The sequence below is a fragment of the Dendrobates tinctorius genome, unplaced genomic scaffold (assembly GCF_039654945.1).
Source record: "Dendrobates tinctorius isolate UK_male_01 unplaced genomic scaffold, ASM3965494v1 ptg000017l, whole genome shotgun sequence".
In the NCBI taxonomy this organism is placed as follows: Eukaryota; Metazoa; Chordata; class Amphibia; order Anura; family Dendrobatidae; genus Dendrobates; species Dendrobates tinctorius.
Window position 1 is genome coordinate 8,083,193 of NW_027361685.1, and position 13,243 is coordinate 8,096,435.

General features: G+C 43.4%; 2 protein-coding genes across 2 annotated transcripts in view; one reads left to right on the top strand and one right to left on the bottom strand.

Moving 5' to 3' along the window:
* Positions 1-5,247: 5,247 nt before the first annotated feature.
* LOC141082271 (uncharacterized) lies at positions 5,248-6,894 on the bottom strand. Its single transcript, XM_073566212.1, has one exon. The coding sequence runs from the start codon at positions 6,550-6,552 to the stop codon at positions 5,248-5,250; it is 1,305 nt and encodes a 434-aa protein (XP_073422313.1). The 5' UTR covers positions 6,553-6,894.
* A 4,216-nt stretch (positions 6,895-11,110) lies between these two features.
* Positions 11,111-13,243, top strand: part of LOC141082428 (oocyte zinc finger protein XlCOF29-like) — a 219,796-nt gene continuing 217,663 nt past the window's right edge. The window contains exon 1 of the mRNA XM_073566370.1: positions 11,111-11,209. Coding sequence (XP_073422471.1) covers positions 11,111-11,209 — 99 coding nt within the window. The remainder of the gene's footprint in view (positions 11,210-13,243) is intronic.

A 13,243-nucleotide genomic window follows, 5' to 3' on the forward strand; every position in this document is an offset into this window, starting at 1 on the left:
AGACCGGTCACCATTCTGGTCGCTCTTTTCTGAACTTGCTCCAGTTTGTTGATGTCTTTTTTAAAATGTGGTGCCCAAAACTGGACACAATATTCCAGATGAGGTCTGACCAAAGAGGAGTAGAGGGAAATAATGACTTCACGTGATCTAGACTGTATGCTTCTGTTAATACATCCTAGAATTGCATTTGCCTTTTTTGCTGCTGCATCACACTGTTGACTCATATTCAGTCTGTGATCTATTAGTATACCCAAGTCTTTTTCACATGTGCTGTCACTTAGCCCTATTCCTCCCATTCTATATATGCTTTTTTCATTTTTATTGCCCAGATGTAGTACTTTGCATTTCTCCCTGTTAAAAACCATTCTGTTAGTTGCTGCCCACTTCTCTAGTTTATTTAAATCTTTTTGAATCCTCTCTCTCTCTTCTCTAGTATTAGCTATCCCTCCTAGCTTTGTGTCATCAGCAAATTTAATCAGTTTACCCTCAATTCCTTCATCTAAATCGTTGATAAAGATGTTGAACAATACAGGGCCCAGGACAGAGCCCTGTGGTACCCCACTTGAGACATTCTTCCAACTGGATGTGCAGCCATTTACGACCACTCTTTGGGTCCGATCACTAAGCCAGTTATGAATCCACCTAACAGTTGCCTTGTCCATTCCATACTTAGTCATTTTTTCAATAAGGATTGTATGAGAGACTTTGTCAAATGCTTTGCTGAAGTCAAGATATACTATATCTACAGCATTTCCTTGATCCACCCAATCAGTGATACCGTCATAGAAGGAAATTAAGTTAGTCTGACATGACTTATTAGTTAGAAACCCATGCTGACTCTGTTTAATCACTTCATTCTTATCCAGGTATTGACATACATGTTGTTTAATAATTTGTTCAAAGATCTTTCCTGGTATAGAAGTCAGACTCACCGGCCTATAGTTGCCTGGGTCCACCTTCTTCCCCTTTTTGAAGATAGGAACAACATTTGCTCTTCTCCAGTCTTCTGGCACTTCTCCTGTTCTCCAAGAATTTTCAAAGATTATGGAGAGGGGTTCAAAAATTTCTTCTGCTATCTCCTTCAGTACTCTGGGGTGTAATTCATCTGGACCTGGAGACTTGAATTCATTTAGGTTAGCTAAGTGTTTCCTCACTATCTTTCTGTTTATAGATATCCTGGATTCTTCTATTCCCTTAATAGGACAGTGAATAACAGTTGATGTTGCATTTCCTTTCTGAGAGAAAACAGATGCAAAATAGGAATTTAAAAGTTCAGCCTTCTCAACATCCTGTCTTACCATTTCATCATTTTCATCCTGTAAAAATCCTATAGCATCTTTGACTTTTCTTTTACTTTTGACATATCCCCAAAATCCTTTATTTTTAGGTCTTCCACCTCTAGTAATCCAAAATTCTAAAATAGCATGGTCGCTACCTCCTAGGGTCCCAGCCACTTTTACCTCCTCAACCATTTCCTCCCTGTTTATAAGGATTAGATCCAAGGTAGCAGTTCCCCTTGTTTTCTCCCTTACCTTTTGGAAGATAAAGTTGTCAGCAAGAGAGGATAAGAATTTCCTTGACCTGTTAGTTTTGCCTGAGAGAGATTCCCAACAAATGTCTGGATAGTTGAAATCTCCCATGACAACTATGTCATATTTTTTGGAGAACTTGGCCATCTGATGCATAAAGAGTTCATCTATATCTTCGGCTTGCACAGGCGGCCTGTAGTAAATGCCTACAATGGTGTCCTTTCCATTGTTCTCTCCTTGTATTCTTACCCAAACAGTTTCCACAGAACTCCCAGTCTCTGAAGCTTCAATCTCTGTGCAGATATACGCGTTTCGAACATACAATGCGACACCCCCTCCTCGTTAATCAAGTCTGTTTCTTGCAAATAAGTTGTATCCTTCTAGTCTTGTATTCCAATCATGTGTATTGTCCCACCAAGTTTCAGTGATTCCAATTACATCATATTTCTGTTCCTGTGTTAGTAGTTCCAATTCTCCTTGTTTGTTGCCCATGCTTTGTGCATTAGTATAGAAACATTTTAGTTTGTGATTGGTTTCTCTTTCTCCAATATTTTTATTAATTAGATTCTTTCGTCTTTGTTCTTCCTTTCCACTTCTAATAGCAGAGTTCTCAATAGCATTTGTCAGGTGTATGGCTTTTTCTGGTCTTTTGCTTCCCTTCCCATGTTGTTCTAGTTTAAAGCTCTCCTTACAAGTGTAGCAAGGCGACTTCCAAATACCTGCTTTCCAGTCTTCGTAAGGTGCACCCCATCTCTAGCAAGTAGTCCATCGTATAAGTAGTTCACTCCGTGATCCAGAAATCCAAATTGTTGCTGACGGCACCATCGACGTAGCCAGTTGTTCACCTGCAGAATCTTATTCCACCTCCTTGTTCCATGGCCATCCACTGGGAGGATGGAAGAGAAGACCACCTGCGCTCCCAGTTCTTTCACTTTCTTGCCTAAGTCTTCAAAGTCTCTGCAGATGATTTCCAGGTCGTTTCTTGCGGTGTCATTTGTCCCCACATGTAGTAGCAGGAATGGGTAGTCATCTGTAGGTCTGAAGAGTCCTGATATCCTGTCAGACACATCTTTAATTTTTGCACCTGGAAGATAGCACATTTCTCTTGTAGTTATATCCGGTCTGCAGATAGCGGCCTCTGTTCCTCTCAGCAGGGAATCCCCCATGACCACCACTCTCCGTTTCTTCTTCACAACATTTTTCTTTCTCCATCCAGGAGGACTCTGAGGGCGTACAAGGTTGCTGTTTGTTGGCAAAGTCTTATCCTGATGTATTTCTTCATCGTTTTCCTGCGTGAGAGCCTGGTACTGGTTCCTGAGCAGTATGGGTGCTGACTGCCTCCTGATCCTCCTGCTTCTCTGGGTCACATGTCTCCATTCCTCTGTTTCTTCAGGTGCACTTCGAATTTCTTCTCTTTCTGTAACATGAAGAGATAATTCTGCTCTGTCCAAGAACTCTTCACCTTCCTTAATGATCTTCAACGTAGCTAACCTCTCTTCGAGATTTTGCAACTTTTCCTCCAACAGGGACACAAGCTTGCATTTGTGGCATGTGAAGTTTGGCTTTTCCACTGGTAAATCTGTGAACATGTAGCAAGAAATGCAGCTCACCAAATGGCTCCTGGCCTCTTCCATCTTGAGATTTCTTAAAAACGATGAAAGATGATCCAAATTTTTCCGATTTCCTCTTTTCAGCTGCAACGGCCAAAACCCAGTGATCGTTGAGCTCGCGGAGACTCTTCACTTATCCCAGAAGGCACTGGGAATATGCAAATGATCTCCTCAAGACTCTTCCCCTGGTTTTCCGATTTCCTCTTTTCAGCTGCAACGGCCAAAACCCAGTGATCGTTGAGCTCGCGGAGACTCTTCACTTATCCCAGAAGGCACTGGGAATATGCAAATGATCTCCTCAAGACTCTTCCCCTGGTTTTCCGATTTCCTCTTTTCAGCTGCAACGGCCAAAACCCAGTGATCGTTGAGCTCGCGGAGACTCTTCACTTATCCCAGAAGGCACTGGGAATATGCAAATGATCTCAAGACTCTTCCCCTGGTTTTCCGATTTCCTCTTTTCAGCTACAACGGCCAAAACCCAGTGATCGTTGAGCTCGCGGAGACTCTTCACTTATCCCAGAAGGCACTGGGAATATGCAAATGATCTCCTCAAGACTCTTCCCCTGGTTTTCCGATTTCCTCTTTTCAGCTGCAACGGCCAAAACCCAGTGATCGTTGAGCTCGCGGAGACTCTTCACTTATCCCAGAAGGCACTGGGAATATGCAAATGATCTCCTCAAGACTCTTCCCCTGGTTTTCCGATTTCCTCTTTTCAGCTGCAACGGCCAAAACCCAGTGATCGTTGAGCTCGCGGAGACTCTTCACTTATCCCAGAAGGCACTGGGAATATGCAAATGATCTCCTCAAGACTCTTCCCCTGGTTTTCCGATTTCCTCTTTTCAGCTGCAACGGCCAAAACCCAGTGATCGTTGAGCTCGCGGAGACTCTTCACTTATCCCAGAAGGCACTGTGAATATGCAAATGATCTCCTCAAGACTCTTCCCCTGGTTTTCCGATTTCCTCTTTTCAGCTGCAACGGCCAAAACCCAGTGATCGTTGAGCTCGCGGAGACTCTTCACTTATCCCAGAAGGCACTGGGAATATGCAAATGATCTCCTCAAGACTCTTCCCCTGGTTTTCCGATTTCCTCTTTTCAGCTGCAACGGCCAAAACCCAGTGATCGTTGAGCTCGCGGAGACTCTTCACTTATCCCAGAAGGCACTGGGAATATGCAAATGATCTCCTCAAGACTCTTCCCCTGGTTTTTTGGTTTTTTGGTTTTTTTTTCCCCAGCTTCTCTGCTGTGTGAATTCTCTCATGTGTATCAAGACTTGAATTCTGAGTAAAACATTTCCCACATTCTGAACATGAAAAAAGCTTCTCTCCTATGTGAGTTCTCTGGTGATCAACCAAATTTGACTTCTGGTTAAAACATTTCCCACAATCTGAACAGGAAAAAGGCTTTTCCCCCGTGTGAGTTCTATGCTGAGTAACAAAATGTGATTTATCTGCAAAACATTTCCCACATTCTAAACATGAAAAAGGCTTCTCTCCTGTGAGTTCTTTGGTGCTTAACAAGATCCCCTTTCTGGTTAACACATTTCCCACATTCTGAAGAGGAAAAAGGCTTCTCCCCTGTGTGAGTTCTATGGTGATTAACCAAATCTGATTTCTGGTTAAAACATTTCCCACATTCTGAAGAGGAAAAAGGCTTCTTCCCTGTGTGAGTTGTATGGTAAGTAACAAAATGTGATTTATCTGCAAAACATTTCCCACAGTCTGAATAGGAAAAAGGCTTCTCCCCTGTGTGCATTCTCTGGTAACAAAATAAGATTTCTTGTTAAAAAATTTCCCACAATCTATGATGTTTATTAACAGTTGATTTCCAAGTAAAATATTTCCCACATTAAGAAAATGAAAATGGCTTCTCGTCTGTGTGATGTCTCTGATGTCTAACAAGAATCGCTTTCCGGTTAAAACATTTCCCACATTCTGAACAGGAAAAAAGGCTTCTCTCCTGTGTGCGATCTTTGATGGCGATCAAGATCTATTTTCCATTTAAAACATTTCCCACATTCTGAACATGAATATGGCTTCTCTGCTGTGTGAATTCTCTTATGTGTAACAAGACTTGAAATCTGAGTAAAACATTTCCCACATTCTAAACATCAAAAAGGTTTTTCTCCTGTGTGAGTTCTTTGGTGCTTAGCAAGAACCCCTTTCTGGTTAAAACATTTCCCACATTCTGAACAGGAAAAAGGCTTCTCCCCTGTGTGAGTTCTATGGTGAGTAACAAAATGTGATTTATCTGCAAAACATTTCCCACATTCTGAACAGGAAAAAGGCTTCTCCCCTGTGTGAATTCTCTGGTGTTTAACTAAATTTGATTTCCGGTTAAAACATTTCCCACAATCTGAACAGGAAAAAGGCTTCTCCCCTGTGTGAGTTCTCTGGTGTTTAACAAAATATGATTTCTGCTTAAAACATTTCCCACAATCTGAACAGGAAAAAGGCTTCTCCCCAGTGTGAATTCTATGGTGATCAACCAAATCTGATTTCTGGTTAAAACATTTCCCACATTCTGAACAGGAAAAAGGCTTCTCCCCTGTGTGAGTTCTCTGGTGTTTAACAAAATGTGATTTCTGGTTAAAACATTTCCCACAATATGAACAGGAAAAAGGCTTCTCCCCTGTGTGAGTTCTCTGGTGTCTAACCAAACTTGATTTCTGGTTAAAACATTTCCCACATTCTGAACAGGAAAAAGGCTTCTCCCCTGTGTGAGTTCTCTGGTGTTTAACAAAATATGATTTCTGCTTAAAACATTTCCCACAATCTGAACAGGAAAAAGGCTTCTCCCCTGTGTGAGTTCTCTGGTGTTTAACCAAATTTGATTTCTGGTTAAAACATTTCCCACATTCTGAACAGGAAAAAGGCTTCTCCCCTGTGTGAGTTCTATGATGATTAACCAAATCTGATTTCTGGTTAAAACATTTCCCACATTCTGAACAGGAAAAAGGCTTCTCCCCTGTGTGAGTTCTATGGTGAGTGGCAAAATGTAATTTATCTGCAAAACATCTCCCACATTCTGAACAGGAAAAAGGCTTCTCCCCTGTGTGCATTCTCTGGTGTGTAACAAAATGAGATTTGTTGTTAAAAGATTTCCCGCAATCTGAACAAGAAAATGAATTTTTTGCTTTAGGAGCAGTTTGTTTTTTAATGCCTCTTTTGTGACTTTGAGTTTCCTTAGTAGTCAGTAATGAATCAGAAGATGGGACCTGTTTCATAGGATCAGATGACAGATCTTTGCTGTGAATGGATGATGGTATATCTGGAGTAATAGCAATCACTTCAGTTGTATCTTGTAGGATCTCAAGATCATCAGATTTAAAAATTAAAGATGTCAGCTGTTCTTTTGAACTCCTGTTACAGTCATCTGCCAAGACAAAGAACAATTTTCTTTCATGAAATATCATTGAGTTTTATATTTTTGAACATTTCTACTTAAAGAAGTTGCCCACTACTGTAATTTTTTTTCATAAATCTTGTTATTATGTGCCACTAAAAACATCCACTGTGTTTATTTTAGCAATATTACCTTTTATGATGCTCTAGCAGCACAATTTCAGTGCTGGCTCCAGGTCTCATGGGCTTAATCGACAACTTCCTTTCTCCCAACTTACTGTGCTCTAATACTACAAGTTCCATGATGCATTGCACTGGCCTGTAAGCCAGCACCTAGCACACCCACTCCAAAACACACCCAAACCCCTCCCTCCTCTCTCTTCAATCTGAAGCATCTTATTGTAAGGGTCTGTGCACACGTTGTGGATTCTACTGTAGATCCGCAGTGGATTTGGCCCTGCGGATCCGCAGCAGATTCTCCTGCATTGTACAGTACCATTATAGTCAATGTAAAACAAAAACCGCTGTGCACATGGTGCAGAAAATCCGCAGCATAAACGCTGAGGGTTCATTTCTGCAGCATGTCAATTCTTTGTGCGGATTCCGCAGCGTTTTACACCTGCTCCATTATAAGAATCCGCAGGTGAAAGCCGCACAAAATCCACTATAAATCCGCAGGTGAAACGCCGGTCATTTTACCTGCGGATATAACAAAATCCACACAGAAAAATCGGCAGCACAATCCGCCACGTGTTCACATAAAACACATTGCAAGCATCATGAGCGCACACACACAGGAGCGCGCACAGACACAGACGTTCTTAATAATAAGTCCCCGTGTACACACCGTTATAGTGCTGAGAGCTATAAGGCTGTGTGCACACCGGGCGGATTCCAGGGCGGATTATTCCACACAGAATCCGCAGCTCTTGGCAGATAATGCAGGTGCGTTATTGATGCGCTTTTCATGTGTTTTTTCATGTTTTTCACATACAGATTGCTATGAGTTTTTGTAAGCCAAATAAAGGTATGTTATTTAACAAAAAATGATTTGTGATGTCATTTCTGTCCGACCTCCTCTTTTACATTTGTCCAACCCACACTCCATTACACACACAGATAGAGAGATATGGGATAGATAGATAAATAAATAGATACAGATATGGGATAGATAGATATGGGATAGATAGATCCATATATCTATCTATCCATATATCTATCTATACTATCTATAGATATATCCATAGATATTTCCAGATATTTCTATAGATATTTCCATATCCATGTTTATTAATGAACAATGTTTCATTTTAAAAAATAAAAAAAAATGGCGTGGGCTACCACGCAATTTTCTGTGCCAGAGGGTGAAAGCCGACGGCCAGGGGACAATATTTGTAGCCTGGGAAGGGGATAATACCCATGGCCTTTTCCCAGGCTATGAATATCAGCTGGCAGCTGTCTTCATAGCCTTTACTGGCTATTAAAATAGGAGATCCCCCAAAAAATGACATGGGGTCCCACACAATTTTATAGCCAGAAAGGCTACGCAGACAGCTGCGGGCTGATATTCATAGCATAGGAAAGGGCCATAGATATTGGACCCCCCTGGCTACAAATACCAGCCCGCAGTCGCCCCAGAAATGGCGCATCTATAAGATGCGCCAATTCTGGCACTTAGCCCCTCTCTTCCCACTCCCATGTAACGGTGGGATATGGGGTAATAAGGGGTTAATGTCAGCTTGCTATTGGAAAATGGCCCGGTTAATAATGGAGAGGCGTCAATAAGACACCTATCCATTATTAACCTTACAGTAATAAAGGGTTAAAAAAACACACACACATAAGAATAAAGTATTTTAATGAAATAAAACACAACATGGAATTCATATTTTTTTTGCACGCCCAGATCCAAGCGATGCCCTTGGTCTCCTGTAATAAAAAGTAATGAAATAAACAAGCAAACCGTATACTCCCTGTCCGACACAGTCCAATTAATAACAAGTGTCCCACGACGATCTCCCCTACAGAACAGTGACATCAGGTGAGTGGGCCTCCCAGTGATGAACTGACAGGAGACAATGGCTCCTGCAGTGCATCACTGAGGTTACATGAGTTCAGGCTCTCACTTTACAGCAATGCTGCATGAGAATTAGGATTATGGTTAGGGTTACGGGACCTCTTTCCCGGCGGCGGAGGGATACACAGCGGAGGATTACCTCTGCCTGTCATTTCATTGCTGGGGCCCCTGGAGAGCGGTCGTATCAGCTGATGCGACTGCTCTATATGGGAGATAGTCTTTGGACCCTCGTTATTACCTGGACTACAGCGGAAAGGTGAGTATAGGTTGCTTTATTATTTTATTTTTATTACAGGAGATCGATGGCTTCATGTAATTAGGTGATTGTACTCTGTTATGTGTTAAATGTTATATGTATGTTCTATATGTTGTATGTTCTGTATGTGTTTTTTTTTACATTCAACACATTAGCCGGAAGATGGGACTACTACTGTCTCATCATTGGCTAATGTGTCACTCACTGACAGTGTAGCAGGCATAACTCGATGGGACTTGTAGTCCCATCGGACAATGCCTGCCTGCATAAACACACATGCACACACACTCACACACACCCGCACAGCCCCGGCACCACCCGCACAGCACGCAGACCCCCCCGCACAGCCCTGGCAAAACCGCACAGCCTGCCCACCCACCCGCACAGCCGGCATAAAGCCCGCAGACCCTCACAAGGCCGGTCCACCCCCTGCACAGCCAGCAGACAGCCCGCAGACCCCCACATGGCCCGTCCACCCCCCGCACAGCTGGCAGACAGCCCGTAGACCCCCACATGGCCCGTCCACCCCCCGCACAGCTGGCAGACAGCCCGTAGACCCCGCACGGCCTGCCCACCCCCCGCACAGCTGGCAGACAGCCCGCAGACCCAAACACGGCCCGTCCACCCCCCACATAGCCAGCAGACAGCCTGCAGACCCTGACACGGCTCACCCACTCCCCCGCACAGCAGCCCGCAGAGCCCCGTGCAGCCTGTCCACCCACTGCATAGCCGACAGACAGCCTGTCCACCCCCTACATAGCCCTGTCCACCCCCTGCACAGTCCCGTCACTCTTGATGGGTGAGAAGACAGATGCTGCAGAGTGACGGGGCTGTGACGTGTGGTGCAGCACCGCCCACACACTGCTGTGACTCTTGATGAGTGACAGCAGTGTGTTGACGCTGGGTCACGCCTTGCTGATGATGTCACATCAATTTCCAGAGTCAGGAAATTGACATGACATCAGCGGATGTTAGCGGCGGCTGCAGTCTGGGGGTCACGTGACCCGGAATCAGCTACCTGCATAACGCCGCTCACAGGCAGAATTGGCAACGCAAGGTAATTACAAAAATCATTAGGAGCCCCGGGGGATACAATGGGGGGTTACTAAAAAGTAAACTGTCCATAAAAATGGCAAGCTATGCAAAAAACTTTAATTATTTACCAAGACAATGACAGTTCACAGTCTAATAGAAAACTTTGTTGGATGAGCCAGTAGTGTGCGGTGTTCAACTGTTGGTTCATTCTGCCTCCCAAATATCAAATAAAAAAACAGATAAGGCAGGTTACAGTTAATGCTATAGTTAGGGTTAGTGTTGGGGCTAAAGTTAGGGTAACTGTTAGGCTAAACTTAGGGTTAGGGTTTCTTCTAAAGTTAGGGGTAGGGTAAAGAATTAGGTTTTACTCAATTGTCTGCCCAATAATTTGGTCACGTCAGTCACGTCGCAGTTTTGTATTTTTGAAAAAAAAATGAAAACTTATAAAATGGCCCTTCAGTTTTATAGTGGAGGAGGCTTATGCACTTTTATGTTCTGACAGCGAAGAAAGTATTGAAGAAAGCATACAGGATAGTATTACATACATAAGTATACATTAGAGTACAAATTATAATACTTTCCCCATTTTTTAATAAATGCAAATACACCAAACACATCCCTCCCCCTTCCCATAACAAGAACCCCCCCGTCACGCATCTACAATCCTTAGCCATGCATTACAATGTTGTACACTTTTTTATAACCCTAATATCCTATTTTTGATGAGTTCTGCGGAAGCCAATCCGGGAAAGTCCAACCAGCCCCCCCAGATATTCTCGTAGTGGTTCATCTTTTCAAGTAGACGCTTCGCTCCATAAGGATTACAAAATTAACTCTTTTTTACAAATTCCTTCCTAGTAGGAGGATTTTCATCTAACACAGTGTTTCTCAACTCCAGTCCTCAAGACCCACCAACAGTTCATGTTTTCAGGATTTCCTTAGTATTGCACAGGTGATAATTTCATCACCTGCTCACCTGCTCAAGCATTAATAGCATCACCTGTGCAATACTAAGGAAATCCTGAAAACATGACCTGTTGGAGGGTCTTGAGGACTGGAGTTGAGAAACACTGATCTAACCAGTGCAACGTGATAGTCTTCTTTGCAACATAAAGCAGTCTGGCTATTGCTGGCCTACCCCATTCATCCAACGCCACCTCCTCTACATGTCCTAAAATACACGTCAATGGATCTCGAGAAATATTTGCTTCCGACACTCTTTCCACTAAATTTAGGACCCCGAACCAAAATGCCTGTAATCATGGACAAGACCATAGCATATGAAGGATATCAGCTTCATCCATCGTACATCTCGGACATCCAGAGTCTGCCCTTAGTCCAGCCTTTTTCATCCACACAGGTGTCCTGTATACCCCATGTATAGTGTATAACTGCGACCCCCTCCCAGATCCACTCATAGATATTCTAGGGACATATTGTAAAACCGACTCCCACTGCTCATCCGATGTGTCTCCCAAATCCCTTGTCCATTTGGATCTAGCCATCAATGGGTGTCTATCCAAAAACATATCCAGCAATCCCCTGTGAATTATCGATATAAGACCCCTAGTGCCCCTCTGGGGGCCAAGCGTATCCAACATACTGTCATTCTGTATCACTATCGGTGACTTTCTCCACTGTCTAGAGAATGCGTGTCGCAGCTGCAGATACTGGTAAAACATAGTATGCTCCAAAGGGAACTCTTCCCTAAGTGTTTCAAATGTTTTAAATGTCTCACCATCTAGCACAGCGGTGGGGAATCTTTTTTCTGCCAAGGGCCATTTGGATAATTATACCATCCTTCGGGGGCCGTACAAACTCTGCCCACAAAGTACATCCTGACTGTGGTACTGGCTTAATCTTTCATTGCATGCCCTTCAATGTTCAGTAGTGAACACTGCATGTATGTGCTCACAGAGCAAGAAAAATTAATGAGCTTGTGGCAATCAAAATACAGCTCCCTGCCCAAGAATGCAGTCCCTGAGAATCTGCTCGGGGGGCCTGATAAAAGGTCATCGAGGGCCGTAAATGGCCCTGGGGCCTGAGGTTCCCCACCCCTGATCTAGCAACAGCGACACATACCATATACCTATTCTTCTCCACTGTCCAAAATTCCGTAGACTTAGCAGTTCAGTCAGCCGGGGGTCAAACCAAATGGCTTTGTATCTCGGGTATTCCCCTATACCCCTTCATAGCTTTATTTTTTTCCACAGTTTCAGATTTTGGCATTTTAACGACACTAGTCAATGCCTGCCCAGAAATGCCCCAGAACATGACAGACTATTCAAAATCAGACCCATCATCGAAGACTTGACAGAAAAGTTCTTAAAGCTTTACACCCCAACAGAAAACATTTCCATTGATGAGTCCCTTGTAAAATTCAGAGGAAGACTGCACCTCAAGCAATTTATTCCTTCTAAGAGGGCAAGGTTCAGAATAAAGTTCTATAAAATGTGCGAGAGTTCAACCGGATACACATCAGCTTTACACATTTATGAGGGGAAAGAAAGCCAACTAAACCCACCAGGATGCCCTACTTATCTGGGGACATCGGGGAAAAATGGTTTGGGAGCTGATAACTCCATTTTTACAAAAAGGCTACAATCTGAATGTTGACAACTACTACACCAGCATACCCCTATTTAAAAGTCTGGTTGGAAATAACATAGGGGCTTGTGGGATCATTCACAAAAACAGTCAGGGGTTTCCACAATCATTGGTCAGCAAAAAGTTCCGAAAGGGGCAGTCAGGGGCTTTACACAATGGAGAGCTGCTTGCCATTAAGTATAAGGATAAAAAAGATATTTTTATCCTGAGCTCGATCCACACAGATGCCACAAGGGCCCCTGCAGACCAACAGGGATCCACTACTCCAAAACCTGTGGCAAACCACAGTTTTGGTGGAGGAGAAAGTTGTGATCTAGAGGCAAAATGGTGATCATGGTAATACGGCCGGACTACACCACCGATAAAGCAGCCACAGCCGGTGACTGAGAGGAATCTGTGACTTCTCTGCATTCAGTGGTCACTACTCACCTGGGTAGTCATATGTGGGAATCTCCTCTTTACACCGCTCATCATCCCTCACATATGTCTCTGTAGTATTAATATGGGTCAGATCTTCACCCTGAAAAAGATATTGTAAAAGTCACCGACAGATGGAGAAGTCCCATCTATGATCAGCTCTAATCCTGCCATCTCCACCGTTCTCATTACACAAGTATAAAACATATAATACTGGTGGATAAAACAAGACTGAGCACAAGACCTTCACAGCCGTCTACACATCATAGGGGAGATCTCCTGACACCTTCTCTCCATCTACCTGATGATCCTGAGGAGCACTCGGATCTTCTTGGTTACAGTCCTGTGGAAGAAGCGGACGGGGACATCT

Excerpts from the sequence above, each read along its gene's own strand:
- LOC141082271 (XM_073566212.1), bottom strand. The coding sequence starts at position 6,552 with ATGATATTTCATGAAAGAAAATTGTTCTTTGTCTTGGCAGATGACTGT.